The sequence below is a fragment of the Aythya marila genome (assembly GCF_965140915.1).
Source record: "Aythya marila genome assembly, chromosome: Z".
Lineage (NCBI taxonomy): Eukaryota > Metazoa > Chordata > Aves > Anseriformes > Anatidae > Aythya > Aythya marila.
Genome location: NC_139080.1, coordinates 86361340 through 86376229, shown reverse-complemented (window position 1 = coordinate 86376229; position 14890 = coordinate 86361340). Strand labels below are relative to the sequence as shown.

Genomic DNA, 14890 nt, shown 5'->3' with positions numbered 1-14890 from the left:
CCAGCCTTTTCCGCGGTCTGTTATTCAGCAAGTTGCTGCAAGGGTTTAAGGTAGGAAGTTTGTTTTTCCATTTCACACATTAATACGAACTACACTTTTGTTAGCCTAACAGTTACAAATAAGTGCATCCTTAAAGGCTTTTGTCTTCTGAGAAATGTAGCACTGCATTCACAGAATTGACAGAACACAGTTTTCCCTAGTGATACATTTAAACATTAAGAAAGCACTGACAAAACAACAAAACAAACAAACACACACACACACACAAAAAAAAACCAACACAGTTCACTGTCATTTTATTTTGCTATATTCTGTACAATTTATTCCATTCTGTCCAGAAGTCTGGAAAGTGATCGATTTACTTATTATTTTCCTTGCTGAATGAGCCTTCATAGGGACATTTTTACATTTTTCCCTGTACTTATGCAGCCAATCTATATTAGAATGCTAAGATGTATTTTTTGTTGAAATGATTTCATCACTATCTGAACTCATTTTTGCAAGAATTGCAAAGGCACATGCTACAGGATTTAAAGGTTTATTTGAATTTAATATATACCAATAATAGTGTAGTGAGCAGTTTACAAAATGCATGTAGAGTACTTAGCCATCAGAAAATACTTTTTTTTCATGTTATTATTATTTTTTTTACAAGCTTATTGTTACTGCTGAATATTACATTAAAAATTCCAGAGAACATTTAGGTATGAATTATAATATCATCCTGAATTGCTATTATAGCTGCAACAACCATGCTTGAAAATAAGCACATATAAGTGCTGCTACAAGCATATTCTTCATTAAGCAAAAGTTAAGACTTACTAGCTAAATCTTATCTCCTTCCAAAACTGCTTTGTTTTTTGTCACATTCCTGGTAAAATGAGAAATAGTATTTTTATGTTATTTTTTTTTCTGCAACCTTCAACAGCGTCTCCTCTGTATACATTTCAGATTCCAGTTTTGCACATTAAGACATTTACCTGCAGAATCTAACTCCATAATGGGGAATCTACTCAATCAGGTTTCACCTTATGTTGTGCAAATGGCATTACCACATTTCACATAACAGCTGTAGTCACAACTTTGGTCTGAAGGTCTTATTATTATTTCCCCCCCCCCCCCGCTTAATTTCCAACAGTGACCAAAGGCCAAATTCCTCTTCAGAGCAAACATGTTCTATGAGTGGCCTATGCATATAGTGAAATTATTTTGAACAGTGAGGCATGATAAGATCAGATCCAAAAGTCAGAGATTAGAAGGCTGATCCTCAAAGGATGAAGATTCAATGATGTATAAATAGGGAATGCTGAAAATATTAAGTACTTGAATAAACTGCATTTATGTCCAGACCAGTAGTGGTTGATATCTTTTTGATGAAATCTGAACCTCTATGGCATCTCCAAACTGGATAACTGTGAATTTATTATGAACTTAAAGTCCACCTTGATGGAAAACTGGCTCTAGCACATTTCTCTGTAACTGGCATCCCACCACGCTAGGTACCATAATCCGTTTAACAGTCTGTCCTTAGAAATGCAAATTGCTGTTAAGTTCTGACACTTAATACTTGGTATTCTGACAACCAGCTAAACATTCCATACACATAATTAATACTTATGTGCTATCCTTTCTATGGATACTTAAGTGACATGGAATTATAACACGTAGAACCTAAATTTGTTGTGCTAGCTAGTTATATAAATTTTTTCTGGCTTTTTAACAAAAACCAGTAATCCTCTGATCATCTTTGCTTTAAATAGCTTGTATAAGATAGAAGTCCTAGCACTTGAAACACAACAGAATATGACAAATGCAGAATGTTTCCACATAGTCAGTCATAAGAAATCTGCATTGTTTTTATTTATTTATGTATTTATTTTATTAATTCTCTGATTCAGCCACTCATCAATTGCTTTCTCATATTTTTTTGGTTTCTTTAACCAGTCTTGATGCCATCTAAGGTTGGCAATAACAGCTGAGTAATTCTGTCCCAAACTTTGTTTCCAGCTGATAAACTGTTTTTTGTTATACTCCTGAACATAAGAAGAAACCTTTGGGTAGTTTACTACAGAGCGAAGTATTTTGTCCAAGGAATTTACAGTTTCTGGGAATTTTACGGCAACGTTTGTGAGCTCATCTGGATCAGCAGAAAGGTCTGGAACAAACAAAAAGGCAGTTAAGAGCCAGTGTGCATGTAATTGAATTCATCAATCAGTTAGGACACAAGAGTTGTAACATACCGAACAGTTGTGGAAGTACTGAATGGCCATCTGAGTATGCGATATACTTCCATTTATCAGTTCGAAGCATGTATGTGGAAGCATTCACATTGCACCCGTGGAACTCACTCAGCACCCACGAGGGCCGAGGCCCTCTGGGTGACACCTCCTCTTCAGCCTTTCCCTGTAGCAGCGGTATAAGAGAATATCCACTGAGGTTCTGTGGGACAGGAATTCCTGCTATATCTAAGCAAAGATATATATAATCAAGATACTACTGCAGTTAAAACAATATAGAAAACAAATTTTCATTAGCTTTTACTACTAGAAGTACAGTTTTATCTCTTGCCCCACATTTTCTCAAGCAACTGTAACATGCATGTGATGCTTCTTCAATAAAGAGTTTTGCAGACTGCTTTGAAAAGAACAGTTTTCTGAACAGCAGCCTAAAAGATTGTAGATAAAGCCTGGAATGGTGACTTCACCGAATATTTAGTTCCAAAGAGATCTTGTGTGACTTGTCACACAAAAACTGTTTGAAAATATACTCTTATAAGTACCTTCTATTTATTTGTAGGTAATTTGATGCAAGTCCTTTTCATTTGTTTCTCTGCTCCATAAAGGATTTTTCCATATCCAAGAAGATAAGAATGGATATGGATTATCACATTTTATTACACTTGCTCAGATCAATTGTACCTTTCCTACACAAAGACCTTTATTAAGTTTCTTCCACATGACACTTCATAAAGGAAATTCCTTTGATAAGCTGCCATCCTTTCAGATAAAATCACATCTCTGGATGCTTTTACATTGTAATTTCTATAGTGAATTATTAGATATGCATGCTAGCAAGGATTATTCATATCTGAACTATGTCTGATTGGTTCATATCTCATTTTTAAACAAATAATCGCAAATAAAATCATTCTCTGTAATTGTGAGAATGATTGTAACAGCAATAAGGAACAACACCAACTCCTTTATTCAGTTTTAATATGCACTTATTGCGTTTTGTGTTAAGTCCATACCTATGCTCCCCAAATAAATTGTTACCTCCTGTTGTGTTTACTACATTGTTTCACAAAGTGGAGACATCATTCTGTCTATAACACATATGTGTTATAGACATATATACAACAATAATTAAGTGAAAAAAAAAAGATCGAAATGACTTAACTCACCAAGCATAGTAGGATATATATCCACAAGAGACACCAAGTTTGATATTTGCTGCTGTTCTTTTATGCCTGGCCCCATAACTAAGAGAGGAACATGGGAACTTCCTTCATACATGCTCATTTTGTAGAACTGCCGGTGCTCCATAGCAAGTTCTCCATGATCAGAAGTGAATATAACAATTGTTTCTTTAAGAAGCCCAGTATCTCTCAGAGCTGAAATAACCTCACCTGCAACAAGAAAAAGGTATTCAGAAAGATACATTCAAAATATTCCTTTAAGCTTCTGTATTGGAGAGTGGCACGCAAACCCTGAGTAATCCTATTCAAAGGCTTGGGAAATCCTCCCTCTGCCACAGAAGGCTGAGCCCAAAGCATGCATCCCAGAACAATATACAGTATTATATTGTAGTAAATTAGTTGCAGCAGTCTGCTTCCCAGTGAAGCCTGGAGGGCACTGAACAACCACCATAAAAATTATGAAGGGCAGAGATGCACCACAGGATGAGGTGCATTTTTGCTACTATAACTAATAACAATTATTGCAACAGAAGCAAAACACAGCACCAAGAAGCCCTAGCACTACATCTAGAGACAAGGACTCCTCACAGCATCCACCTTACATGTAATCATGGGTGTCTTTCCTTCCTGTGCTTATGTCCCACAGGGACCCTTTACACAGACGTTTGTTCAAGGAAGACAAGGCCAAGGTCAATGAAATCAGTAACTAAGCAAAGCATCTGCATATCTGTAACTAACATAATTCTTGACTAAACAGACTAGTTAAAAACTTAAATTACCACATTAAACCCCAGTGCAGAGTTACTTAGCAACACCTTCATTTCCTAGTGTCCCCACTGATCTCTTTTATTTTATAAAATGTGAAAGCGTAATTCTATGCCTTTTAAATTAATAATTCTAAAATTGCAAAAAGATTAGCTTATTTATTCATGAATTTCAAATTAGAATGCAAGAAAATTCTTGTTCTTTCACTGCTGCTTTTAAAATTAAGAATTAGATTACCCTAAACGAAGTCTATTTTGCATTATAATTTTTATGCATGTAGACCTTATCACAGATTAGGAAGTATTCTGATTGCTTAATTAATCTTTTTCTTCTTCGTTTTCAATAATATGCTGCTAAGGAAGACTTCAAAGGTAGCTTCATTGTTTAAGCCACGGCTAGTAGTTATCATTGTATCTATGCATTTGAAATCAATCTCCAGGGGAACTGCTTGTGCTACCAAATTTCAGTTTCTTTGCAGCTTTGCTTTGCTGATCTTTCCCCTTTCCATCTATTTCTATTTTTCAGTTATCACCTAATGAAAAAACATTTAATTCTGCTGGTGCATGTCAAACAAAGCTTTACTGTACTTACTGAGCTTTTATGTACTCTTTGATAGTTCATCTTAGTATTTTTCAGAGTGAATTCACTTTGTAATTGCCTTAAAAGCTGTCCAGTTATTCATCATAGAGAGTGATTAAGTAACATCTATGTGACTTACTCTTAGGTCTGAACTGTGTGGCTTTGTTTCATTTTTCCAAAAGACCAGCCCTAACTGCATTTTCTTTTAAATTTCTTAAGAAAAAATCAGAATAAGAAAACCCACTGTGTTATGAAACTTTACGTACCTAGCATAGCATCTGTCTCTGCACACATAGCATAATAAAATGCTCTAATATTTTTCACTTCTTTCTTTGTAAACTGTCCTGTGCAATTCTTGGTGTAGGATGAATAATAGTCTACTGGATGCATCTCTGAAATAGAAGACCACTTGGGAATTTTAATAGCTTCATACATTACCTAAAAATGAAGAGGATATTGGCATTACTTTAGCAACTGAATTAAACAATTCTAAAACAAACAAACAAACAAACAAACAAACAAACACCAACAACAAAAAACAGATTTAATGTAAAATTTTTAGCATAATTTCACAGTTCTCAGTTTGTGGTGCAGGAGACAACAGCTGTCTATCTGTTATGTGGTGTTGCTACTTCCTCCATACTTCCCCTCTGTTTCCACAGGTGTTAAGTCATTTAGTTATAAAAGAGAGCTATAAAAATCAGCTAGAAACTAAGGAAAGAAGCCGGACATATGTGCTTTTCTAGCTGATGTCTTTTTAAACAGGAGGTGATAGTGTGAAACAATTTTCTAGATCTGTAATCTAGAGAAGTTATGGAAGGATTGGCATAGTGTCTCGTTAAGTGTCAAATGCCTCTAAATCATATGTATGTATGTGTGTCAGGTGTGTCTATAAAGCAAGAAATTTACTTAGTCTGGGAAGGTCTACAGAAAACTGGAGGACAAGTCCTGGCATCTTGATAAACATATTTCCACGTGTTAATCCAATTTCCTAATACAGTTCTATTTATTTCTACAAATGTCAAGCCATTTAATTATAGAGGCACAAAATCAGTTTGGAGCTAAAAGGAGGAGCCGATCAATTACATACAATGCTAGATCGCATATTCAGACTGGTATTCTCACCGATTTTGTGTGCGTAAGCACCAGCTTTAGTGCCTGAAAGTTTGATGCATACATTTGCCTAGGCAGTCACACTTGTAAGCATGCTTCTATGTAAGTGCTGCATTTAACAAAGTTAATTACTTCTGAATCACAGATTTAAAACACAAATTACCATAAAGCAGAGAACTATAGTCTCAGTATGGAAAAAATAAGTTTATTAAGCAATAAAAACACACATGCTGTTCCCATTTACCTCTGAAAATCTTCTCTAATAATCAGAGCAGAGGCCTAGATTATGATGGTGAAGAAGCAAGTTCCAATAAGTAAGCAGATCAAAGACGCTAGCATTTGCACCATAAGGAACTGAGAAACTCAGAAGTTTCAAGACATGTACAAAAGAGTGTATTTTACAGTGTGCAGCATAATACAAAAAAAAAAATGCTCTCTACTTCTTCTGTATTTTAATGACAATACTTTAGATAGTATGTAGAAAAATAGTATTTCATGAAGTCTAATATTAATTGCTAGCATGCAGTGTCAGATATACTGGTCGAATTTATAAACCTAATACAGATGAAGTGATTTCATGGATCTTCAACTCTACCTGCTTCACGCCAATGAGAAAGCTGTCATTTCACATGTGAGAACTCTGGAGAAAGAGCCCTTGACACCTCTCTGGTCCAGCAGCTATTGACATAGCTCCCCCTTCTGACTTCACTACCTACCTCATGCACCCTTTAAAACAGATTTTCACCCAAATGTGGGAAAGATAGCACCACCTCCTGTTCACAGGGTGATAGCCAATTTCATTATCCCTGAGAAATGAGAGCATACTCTGTGCAGTAGACAATACAGGATAATCTATCCAGTGCTTAGATGGAGATTCTCATGTTACAGAATCATTGTGGTCTGGAGTTCTGCAGTCACATGAAGTACATAAAGTCACATTTTAGACTCCTCAAATGGTATTTATTAGCTGTATGAGATATAATGGAAGCAAAAATCCCCATGATCCAGCAGAAGACTGAATCCTTTTATACAAGATTAGAACCTAGCTTTAAGAATTCAGCCATTATCTCTATGTCTGTCTGTCATAACTTGTAACTAGAAAAGATGCCACATGCCCCGAAAAAGAGCCAGCCAGTGCAAATTACAGTGGACCATCTGCTCAGCAGCACAGGGTTTCATAAACATACCATGCTGATACTCCATTCTGTACTAGCTCCCCTGTAAACATGTAATTTAATTCACATTCTTCATCTATACACTCAAATTTCCTCATGAGATTGATCTTTGTCATTTTCAGAGTCTGCTTTTTCCATGGCCAAAACAAATACATTCCAGAAGAATCAGGAAATGGTCACTAGGTAGTAGCATGTGGTTCACATAACTGAACTCAACTACACAGTGGGTGAAAGGATCTCAACAAACTATGGAGTTCCAATAGTCTAACTGGATTAAGTGTGCAAAAACTTGTTTGAGATGTTATAAATTTGAGATGTTATGCTGTGACGTGAAAGAAGATATATACCAGATACTTGATATGTATATACCTTGAGACAAGGTATATACCACTACTTTCCAAGAAATGTCTGTTGTAGCAATCAGCACCTAGGAAGTTTCCTTAATATCCAAACGAGATCTTGCTTTTTTCACAGGAAGGATTGTGGTGCGTTTTTTTTTCTGCCTTTTTTTTTTTTTTTTTTTTTTCCCCCCTCTCTTCCTTTCCCTATAAACTTCTCAGCATTCTTAATAAAGAATATCTATTACAGATATTAGACCGGTATCTATCAATGTCACTCAACCTTAATTTGTATATCTCTTTTTCTAAGTCTTTGTATTTTTGTTGCACCTAAACAAATTTTGCATCTCCCAGGTAGAAAATGCAAAATTCAGTTATATTAATTGCATCTGCTTTTTTCTGAAGCAAGTATGAAGTTCTTTAAAATGTGACTCTCACTTCTTCAGCTGAAGAAACTCCTAATGCCTTTATGCAGTGGGAGCTGTTGTAACCATTTTATAGATTTATGACAGATAAGGGCACCTGGAGACTGCATGAGATGGAAAAAAATATTTACGCTGTCTTTATGATGGAGTGCTATCTGCTAGCTCTGCACGTATAGACATAGCGGGACATTTTGGGACACTAAAAACAAATGATGCTACAGTAGCATAGAAAGCAGTTAAGAGAAAAAAGACTTCTGCTCAGAAAATCTCTCACTAAAACTTAGGTCTCATTATATCAATTTAATGTGTTGCCTGCCATTGAACTCCAAATTTCAAACAGTCAGCAGTTTATAACAGTTAGCAATTTAAAACAGGTAGTGGTGATAACTGCAAACAAACCTTTCCTTTCCTACAACAGAAGAAAATTCTTTGCTTCTATTTGCTTAATCTTAAATCATAAGTCCAACATCCCATCCAAGTACTACTTACTGTGTACTGAATTATCAGAACTGTGTCTGATCTGAAAACTTACAAGTAATAAAATACTTTTAAAGTTATAAATAGATTTACACTTAAATTCCATCTTCACATACCTTTTCAAGCCAATAGGGAGATGTCAAAAATGTAGAGGAACCAAAATTTTCTCCTGCATAAGGTGATGGATAGGGATGAGGTAAATTTAGTCCCAAGTAAAGAGCAAAAGGCTGAGTAAGGTTAATGGCCTCTTCCCGTATCCAAGCCACCGCTTTGTCAGTATTCCTCCAATCTGCTTCCATCACTCTGACGTGCCTCCTGTCGCCAGTAAGATTTACCATGGGTCTCCCTTCTTGCCGGAGCAGGAAGTCAACATCCCTAGTCCAGGCTTCCACACGGTTACTGAAAATACATACACAAGACACATGCTTGGTGGTAACTGCTTTCTTCATTTTTCTTCCAAGTCAAAAGAATTTAGAACTCCCAATGAACTTCTCCTACATTTGTAGCTGTAATCTATCTAATTTCTACGTAAAGGAGAATTGTGATAAACGTAATCTACATCTATCACATATCTATTTTATACTCATAGCTTTAGTCATTCTTTCCTGTTTCTGAAACTTTTTTGTTTATTATAACTTCATGTCAGAATGGTTCTTCTTCCCACATCTACACAACAATGTTTAGATATAGCATCACTACCTTGTTGACCCTGCTCCATATTCTGGCATGCATTCATATTTATCTATCTGTCTTATATTCACATTTATTTATCTATTTATCTAACTGTTTATCTGGTAAACAGGACCTTGGAATTTTGTTATTTAGAAAAAAAACTTACAACACAGCCTTCAAAAAAAACCAAAACATCGCCAGTGTTTGTGATGGTAGATTTAATATTCAAATATTATCAAATATGTTTCTCTGTTTCAGTTTTCCTATACTGATCCTATATATATAATCAACACAAGAAGACTTAAAGCAATAAAATATGAATAACCATTAAATAACCAAAATGTGAAATAACCATTCACACTGAGCAAAGCCACAATCTTGAAATTCACCTCCCAGCTAAAGGAAACAGACAAAATGAGATATGCTTATGGCTGCATACAATTACAGGACAGACCTCTACTAGGTTCCTAACACAATTTCCTTCAAATAAAAGCTCCTACCATTTCAGTCAGAGACAGAAACCACTTGCCAGGCTGTTCATTCCTGTCTATGTCATACCAGGAGCATCTCTCTGATTACCTCACTGAATGATGTCCAGATGTATAATCCAATTTCCCGTACTTCTGTGTGTGGTAGCCATGCTTCTGCATGAGATCCATCCATGTTACGTAATCTGGATCCAGACCTTTGAAGTTATTCCAAGACTCTGTTAAATGAGTGAAAAGACCGCTCCACATAGCTGGAAAACAAATGAGATATGGTTTGTGAAGAGTAAGTAGTGCTTCCTGTCTAAAACTAAGTTGAATATACTTCAGAATGGATCCATCTTTTCATTATTTTAAATGCTAAAAGTTCACATTAAGAATCAGAAAAATGGCGTTTTATATTCCCCACTCAAGTGGATCACATTTTTGTCATCATTATGAGCAGCAATTATTAAAATAATCCCCAGAATCACAGATAAAGGTCCCACCTTTCCACGCACTATAGTCATTAAATCAGGCTTTTCTGTAAATCAGGAAAAAATCCACAGCATTGCAGATCCTGATGAAACATAACGGTGCTCCAAAGCATGATCTCCCCTCACTTCAGTTAGATTTTAGTGTTAAAGTATGTTTGTGAAGAGAATTTGAGTCCTTTACTTTTTAAAAAACTATTTTATGTAATTATTATATTTATTATTTTTATTATATGTAAAGTTTTATCCTTTCCATATATTCTACTTCACTACCAGCTGTAGAAAAAAAGCAAAATTATTAACGAAGTGGTCAAAAAAAAATGAAACCAAGGAAAGGTTGAGAAGGAGCTACAATAAACATTTTTCTTATCCAGTCCCTGTTTCTTTGTAGCCTGTCTTCTTCCCAGTGGTAATTTAAAGTCAAAGGTGGATCCAAAAGCAAAACTAAACTTGTCTGTACGCAGTGGAAAAGCCAGTAACACCAGAAAACACTAACGCCAATGCTAACCATGGTGATACCCCTCCTCTCCCCACTGTCAGCCATGCCTCAGATCAGCCCTAGCTCTTCCCTTCCCTTCTAGTATTGTCTCTGACTCCTCCATGATGGATGCACCATCAGTTCCTTCAAAGTTTCCAAGCTAGTGGTTAAAGAAGAGATGCCTTGCAGGCTCACAGCTACGCCTGTCTGCTGCACGTAGGACAGGCTGCTTCCTCCTATCATGTATTACAGGAAGGGGAATCTCACCTTCAGCTATAGATGAAATTTCATTTACGTCACCTCTGGAGGATCTTTGCAACAACTGAGAAGGCTAGAAACACTTTAAGATGTAACCTTTTATTCAAGAATACAGCTTCTTTCTAACTTTCCAAGTTCTAAACTCCGCAAATGTGAAGATGCACATGGGACACTGATTACCATGAGTAAAGATGAATACTTATGTATATAATTAAAGACACTGAAGGATGCATTATGTATTTAATGCAGTGTTTAGAATAAATGTAATCTAGAGGCAAGGCTAACAGCAACCAATGTATTCAATTGGTTTTATTTAATATTTTTTTCCTGAAGTAGGAAAGAGATTTATTGCATTTCTACAGGATGGGACAAGAGTAGGTCCGAATACAGTTTCAACACTGCAGCACACAAACTGACAATTTCTTTACAAATCCTCAAGATTTTTAAAAATTTTAAAAATGCCTCAGTGAAATTGGAAAAAGACCTGGAAGCTTGGATATAATTGCACAAAAAAAAATTAAAAAAATATAAAAGGGAGAACAAAAACCTGAAAGGAAGAAGCGTGAGCCACAAAAAAGAGAAATGGATGGAACATCAGAATACTATAGGAACTTCAGACACAAATCAAAAATAAATTGGTTTTACTAAAAAAAAAAAAAAAAAAAGTGAAAGCCCCCAAATTTAAGCCTTTGAAGTTTCCAATAATTACTGTATGTTTAAATTGATGTGTGCAAGTATTTATCATTTTCTTTTATCTGATTTTTTGTTTGGTCTTACCTGCACGGGATGGACAACAAATTGGAGAATTGGTATAAGCATTGAGAAAGACAGTGCCATGTCTTTTCATGAAGTTTATGAAAGGCAATTCCACAGTCTGATTTCCAGGATAAAATGTCAAACGTCCATCCTGCAACCAAGCAGAGAAAAACATTACGTAAAAACTGCTATCCCAAATTATTGTCAGCAATACTTCTTAACTTGTGATCTTGAAATTGTACTAGTCAAACACTGCTGATTCTACTTAGGTATGGAAAATAAGGAATTGAGAAGCTCTTGTTAGATCAGTATAAAATGTATAACTCAAAAAAAAAAAAAAAAAGCCATGCACAAGACAACTGCAATTCTTCATAAAACCACTTCCTTTCTATTGCTCAACACATTCTAAGCTCCAGTTCTTCCAGAGTTATTTCTTCCTCAGGGTCCTAACATGAAGTGCTCTACAGGATCAGGTAAAAGATGAAAAGGAATTGGTCAGAATACTGATGCAGACTCGTGCAATGACTGGTGTATATCTCTGTACAAACAGAATTGATTCACAGAATCACAGAATGTTTTGGGTTGGAAAGAACCTTACAGATCACCTGGTTCCAGCCCACCTGCCATGGGCAGGGACACCTCCCACTGGATTCTTCATGCCTTTGCTCTTTTTAAAGGTTTATCCACACCACATCTCTGTGAATTTGTTTTAAACAAGGGACTGGTAAAATGATTAGCATTTTACAATGTAAAAGTGTGTATAAAGTACACCACCAGCCTCTGCATAATTAATGCTAGGAAGCAAATTTTTACCTCAAATGCATATGGGCAGTGGACATTGTGCCAAGTTATTACGTTATATTATATTACCTTATAGAGTGAGACTGGTTCATATATGAGAATACACAGTAAAACAGCTTACACATCACTGCTTGTAACCCTGATGTAACTTAATCACACCCTACCAGCAGCCTGCAGAAATGCTTTACAGGCTGTATTTTGGACTAGCCTCATTTGGCAGAATGGGGTCTTGGTAGCAGCTGGAGCCAGCAGGCATCATTGTATGACACTAAGTATGGAACTGCACTGTTTTACTGTAATTCTTCTGTTTCAGATGAGAAATAGATTGTTTAGTGAGATACTACCTCTTTCAGCAGAACACATTTAACTGAACAACCATTTTGCTCCAGCTGACTCATAATCAAAAGTTGCCAGATATGGCCAACAAGGGAGTTGCTGTCTCTTACTGCTGAACAGGTACTTTTATTCAAGTAAGCAAACTGCCGTGATTGCTTCACTGGAGCTGCTGCACAAAAACAGATGTAGACCTCTGACCACCTACTTCAAAACACAAAGAACGCGTACAGTCTCCAGGAATGCAAGATCAATGCCTTACTTCATATGAAATTTCACCTTTCAAAGAGTTTTAAGTTTAAACGGGTACAAACGCTCTTCTGGCATCTGTGTCACAGTGAAAACTCTAAAGGATAAGAGAAAATGCTTTAACTCAGAACAAAACAGGTAGATGGATGTAAGACCTCTAAGAAAACTCATTGTTTTCTATTTTTGAGGATGGTGTTTGTTTTGAAAATAACTACTGGAAACAAAACGCTGTATATAACATATTTTCCTATATGAAGCATTAAGCAAACTTACACAGAAACAATAGTTTCTTTCTGTGTTCATATTTTCATTAGAGTTTCAAGAATAGAAATCAGACAATATAAGACTTATTATCTATTTCAAACTGTGCTGTTTCTGCATGTTAGTAGATATATTTTCTGACTACAGTTTCACTGATGTCATTTTTTTGAATAGTACATGGGAGAAAAAAAAATCAGCAAAAGTAAGTGAAAACAAGCCTCAAGAACTTAAGTCTGTGTTCTACTGCTTCCAGATTTCCTAGGGTAAGCACTGATCATCCATGTGGAAAATTTACAAAGAATTAAGACAAAGAAGTAAGACAAATGGTAAGGCCGCAATCTCACAGAGTTCTGGGTGGAAAGCAATCTTCAGAGAGTACGTGATTGATCTCTCCTCCATCAGCAAGCTATTCATAAGGTCCTCCAGCGAAGATGTTTGAACAGCTGGAGCTAACAGTCTTTTCTTTGACAGTGGACAGGAAGGTGGCATGTCTATTCTACGAAAGAAATAAGTTTCCTCAGCAGGCTGAGAAGACGAAAGCTCTACAGCTCTTTTCTGTAAAACCATTCTCTAATGTTTCTGTAGCACTCGTGGATTTTGAAGTACCTGAAGTAGTACCAATCGTTCTGAGTTACAGAGGGAAGCACGTTTCATCCAGGAACTCGAGCTGCGCAGCAAGCAGCGTGAGGAGATGGCTGCCTGTCACCACTGTGCATCTCAAGCAGCAACTCAGGAGCTGAACTGCCTACGGCTGCTGTGTTCCAGCAGCAAGCCCTGTGAGCACGGTGCTTGGCGTGACACCCCACAGCACAAAGCTGGCTGCTCAAGCGGGCGGCCACTGCCTCGGAGGCTGAACGTGGTCCTGAACGACCCAGATGAGAATTTTTGTCACGCTTGACAACACAAGCGTGAATTTTGCCGACAGCAGAAAGGTGGGCATAAATTGAAAGTAAATCTGCTACTTTTTGACAGCTTTCGGGAAAAAAAAATGATGGTTTCAGATCCACCCAACTCCGCCTTGTGCTGCACTAGAAATGCGATCAGGAAGGTTAAGCACCTTCTTCAGTGTTTTTGTAGGAAGTTTGACGGAAAAATGTCTCCCTTTGTGCCTTTCCTTCTCCCAGGGGTGCCTGGCCAACGCCTCACGGCCGGTTTAGGGGAACCCTCCCCGTGCCAGGACAACATCCAGCAGCCTCACCTAGAGCTGTCCTCAGCTCCACCACCCAAACAGAGAGACAGGCAAACCCCCCTGAATTTGAAACCTGGCATAACAGCTTCACTAAAAACCTGAAATTTTGGAAAAAAAAAAAAAAAAAAAAAAAAAAAAAAAAAAACTTAATCTACAAAAAAAAAAAAAATAAATAAAAAAAAAGATGCTCTCCCGGGTGATGCACTCACCAGCGAGTCGCAGGCCACCAGCACCACGCTGTGCCCCGGGGCGGCGGGACGCGGCCTGGCAGCCGCCACATGCAGGGCGGCCGCCAGCAGCAGCGGCAGCAGCAGCGCGGCCCCGGCCCCGCCGCCCGCCATGGCGGCGGCGGCGGCGGAACGGGACGGGACGGGACGGGACGGGGCGGCGGGGCCCGGCCGGGAGGACTACAACTCCCAGCGTGCTCCGGGCTCGCCGCCGCTGGCGGGCGCAAAGAGGCCGGGCGGAACGCGTCTCCGCCGCGGCGTCACGGCGGGGACTGCGCCTGCGCGGTGGCGGCCGCGGAGGGGCGGTGAGGGGGTGAGGGGAGGTAAGATGGCGGCGGAGGGGGCTGAGGCGGGCAGCGGGATGGGCTGCCTGAGGGAGGGCCGGGCCGGGCCGGGCGGGGAACGAGGCCGAGGCAGC

General features: G+C 37.9%; 1 protein-coding gene across 2 annotated transcripts; it reads right to left on the bottom strand.

Annotated features, from left to right (window-relative positions):
* Nucleotides 1–279: 279 nt before the first annotated feature.
* On the bottom strand, nucleotides 280–14640 carry ARSK (arylsulfatase family member K). 2 transcript variants are annotated; one of them, XM_082782777.1, is made up of 9 exons: nucleotides 14455–14571; nucleotides 13401–13552; nucleotides 11434–11563; nucleotides 9542–9701; nucleotides 8407–8689; nucleotides 5029–5200; nucleotides 3404–3628; nucleotides 2241–2465; nucleotides 280–2155 (listed from the first exon to the last, which is right to left on the bottom strand). In XM_082782777.1, exons 3-9 carry the CDS (start codon nucleotides 11501–11503, stop codon nucleotides 1866–1868), a joined length of 1425 nt encoding a protein of 474 aa, XP_082638903.1. In that variant the 5' UTR covers nucleotides 11504–11563; nucleotides 13401–13552; nucleotides 14455–14571; the 3' UTR covers nucleotides 280–1865. The 2 variants fall into 2 exon arrangements, with proteins under 2 accessions (XP_082638903.1, XP_082638902.1); XM_082782776.1 differs by lacking the exon at nucleotides 13401–13552 and having other exon boundaries at nucleotides 14455–14640.
* Nucleotides 14641–14890: the final 250 nt, after the last annotated feature.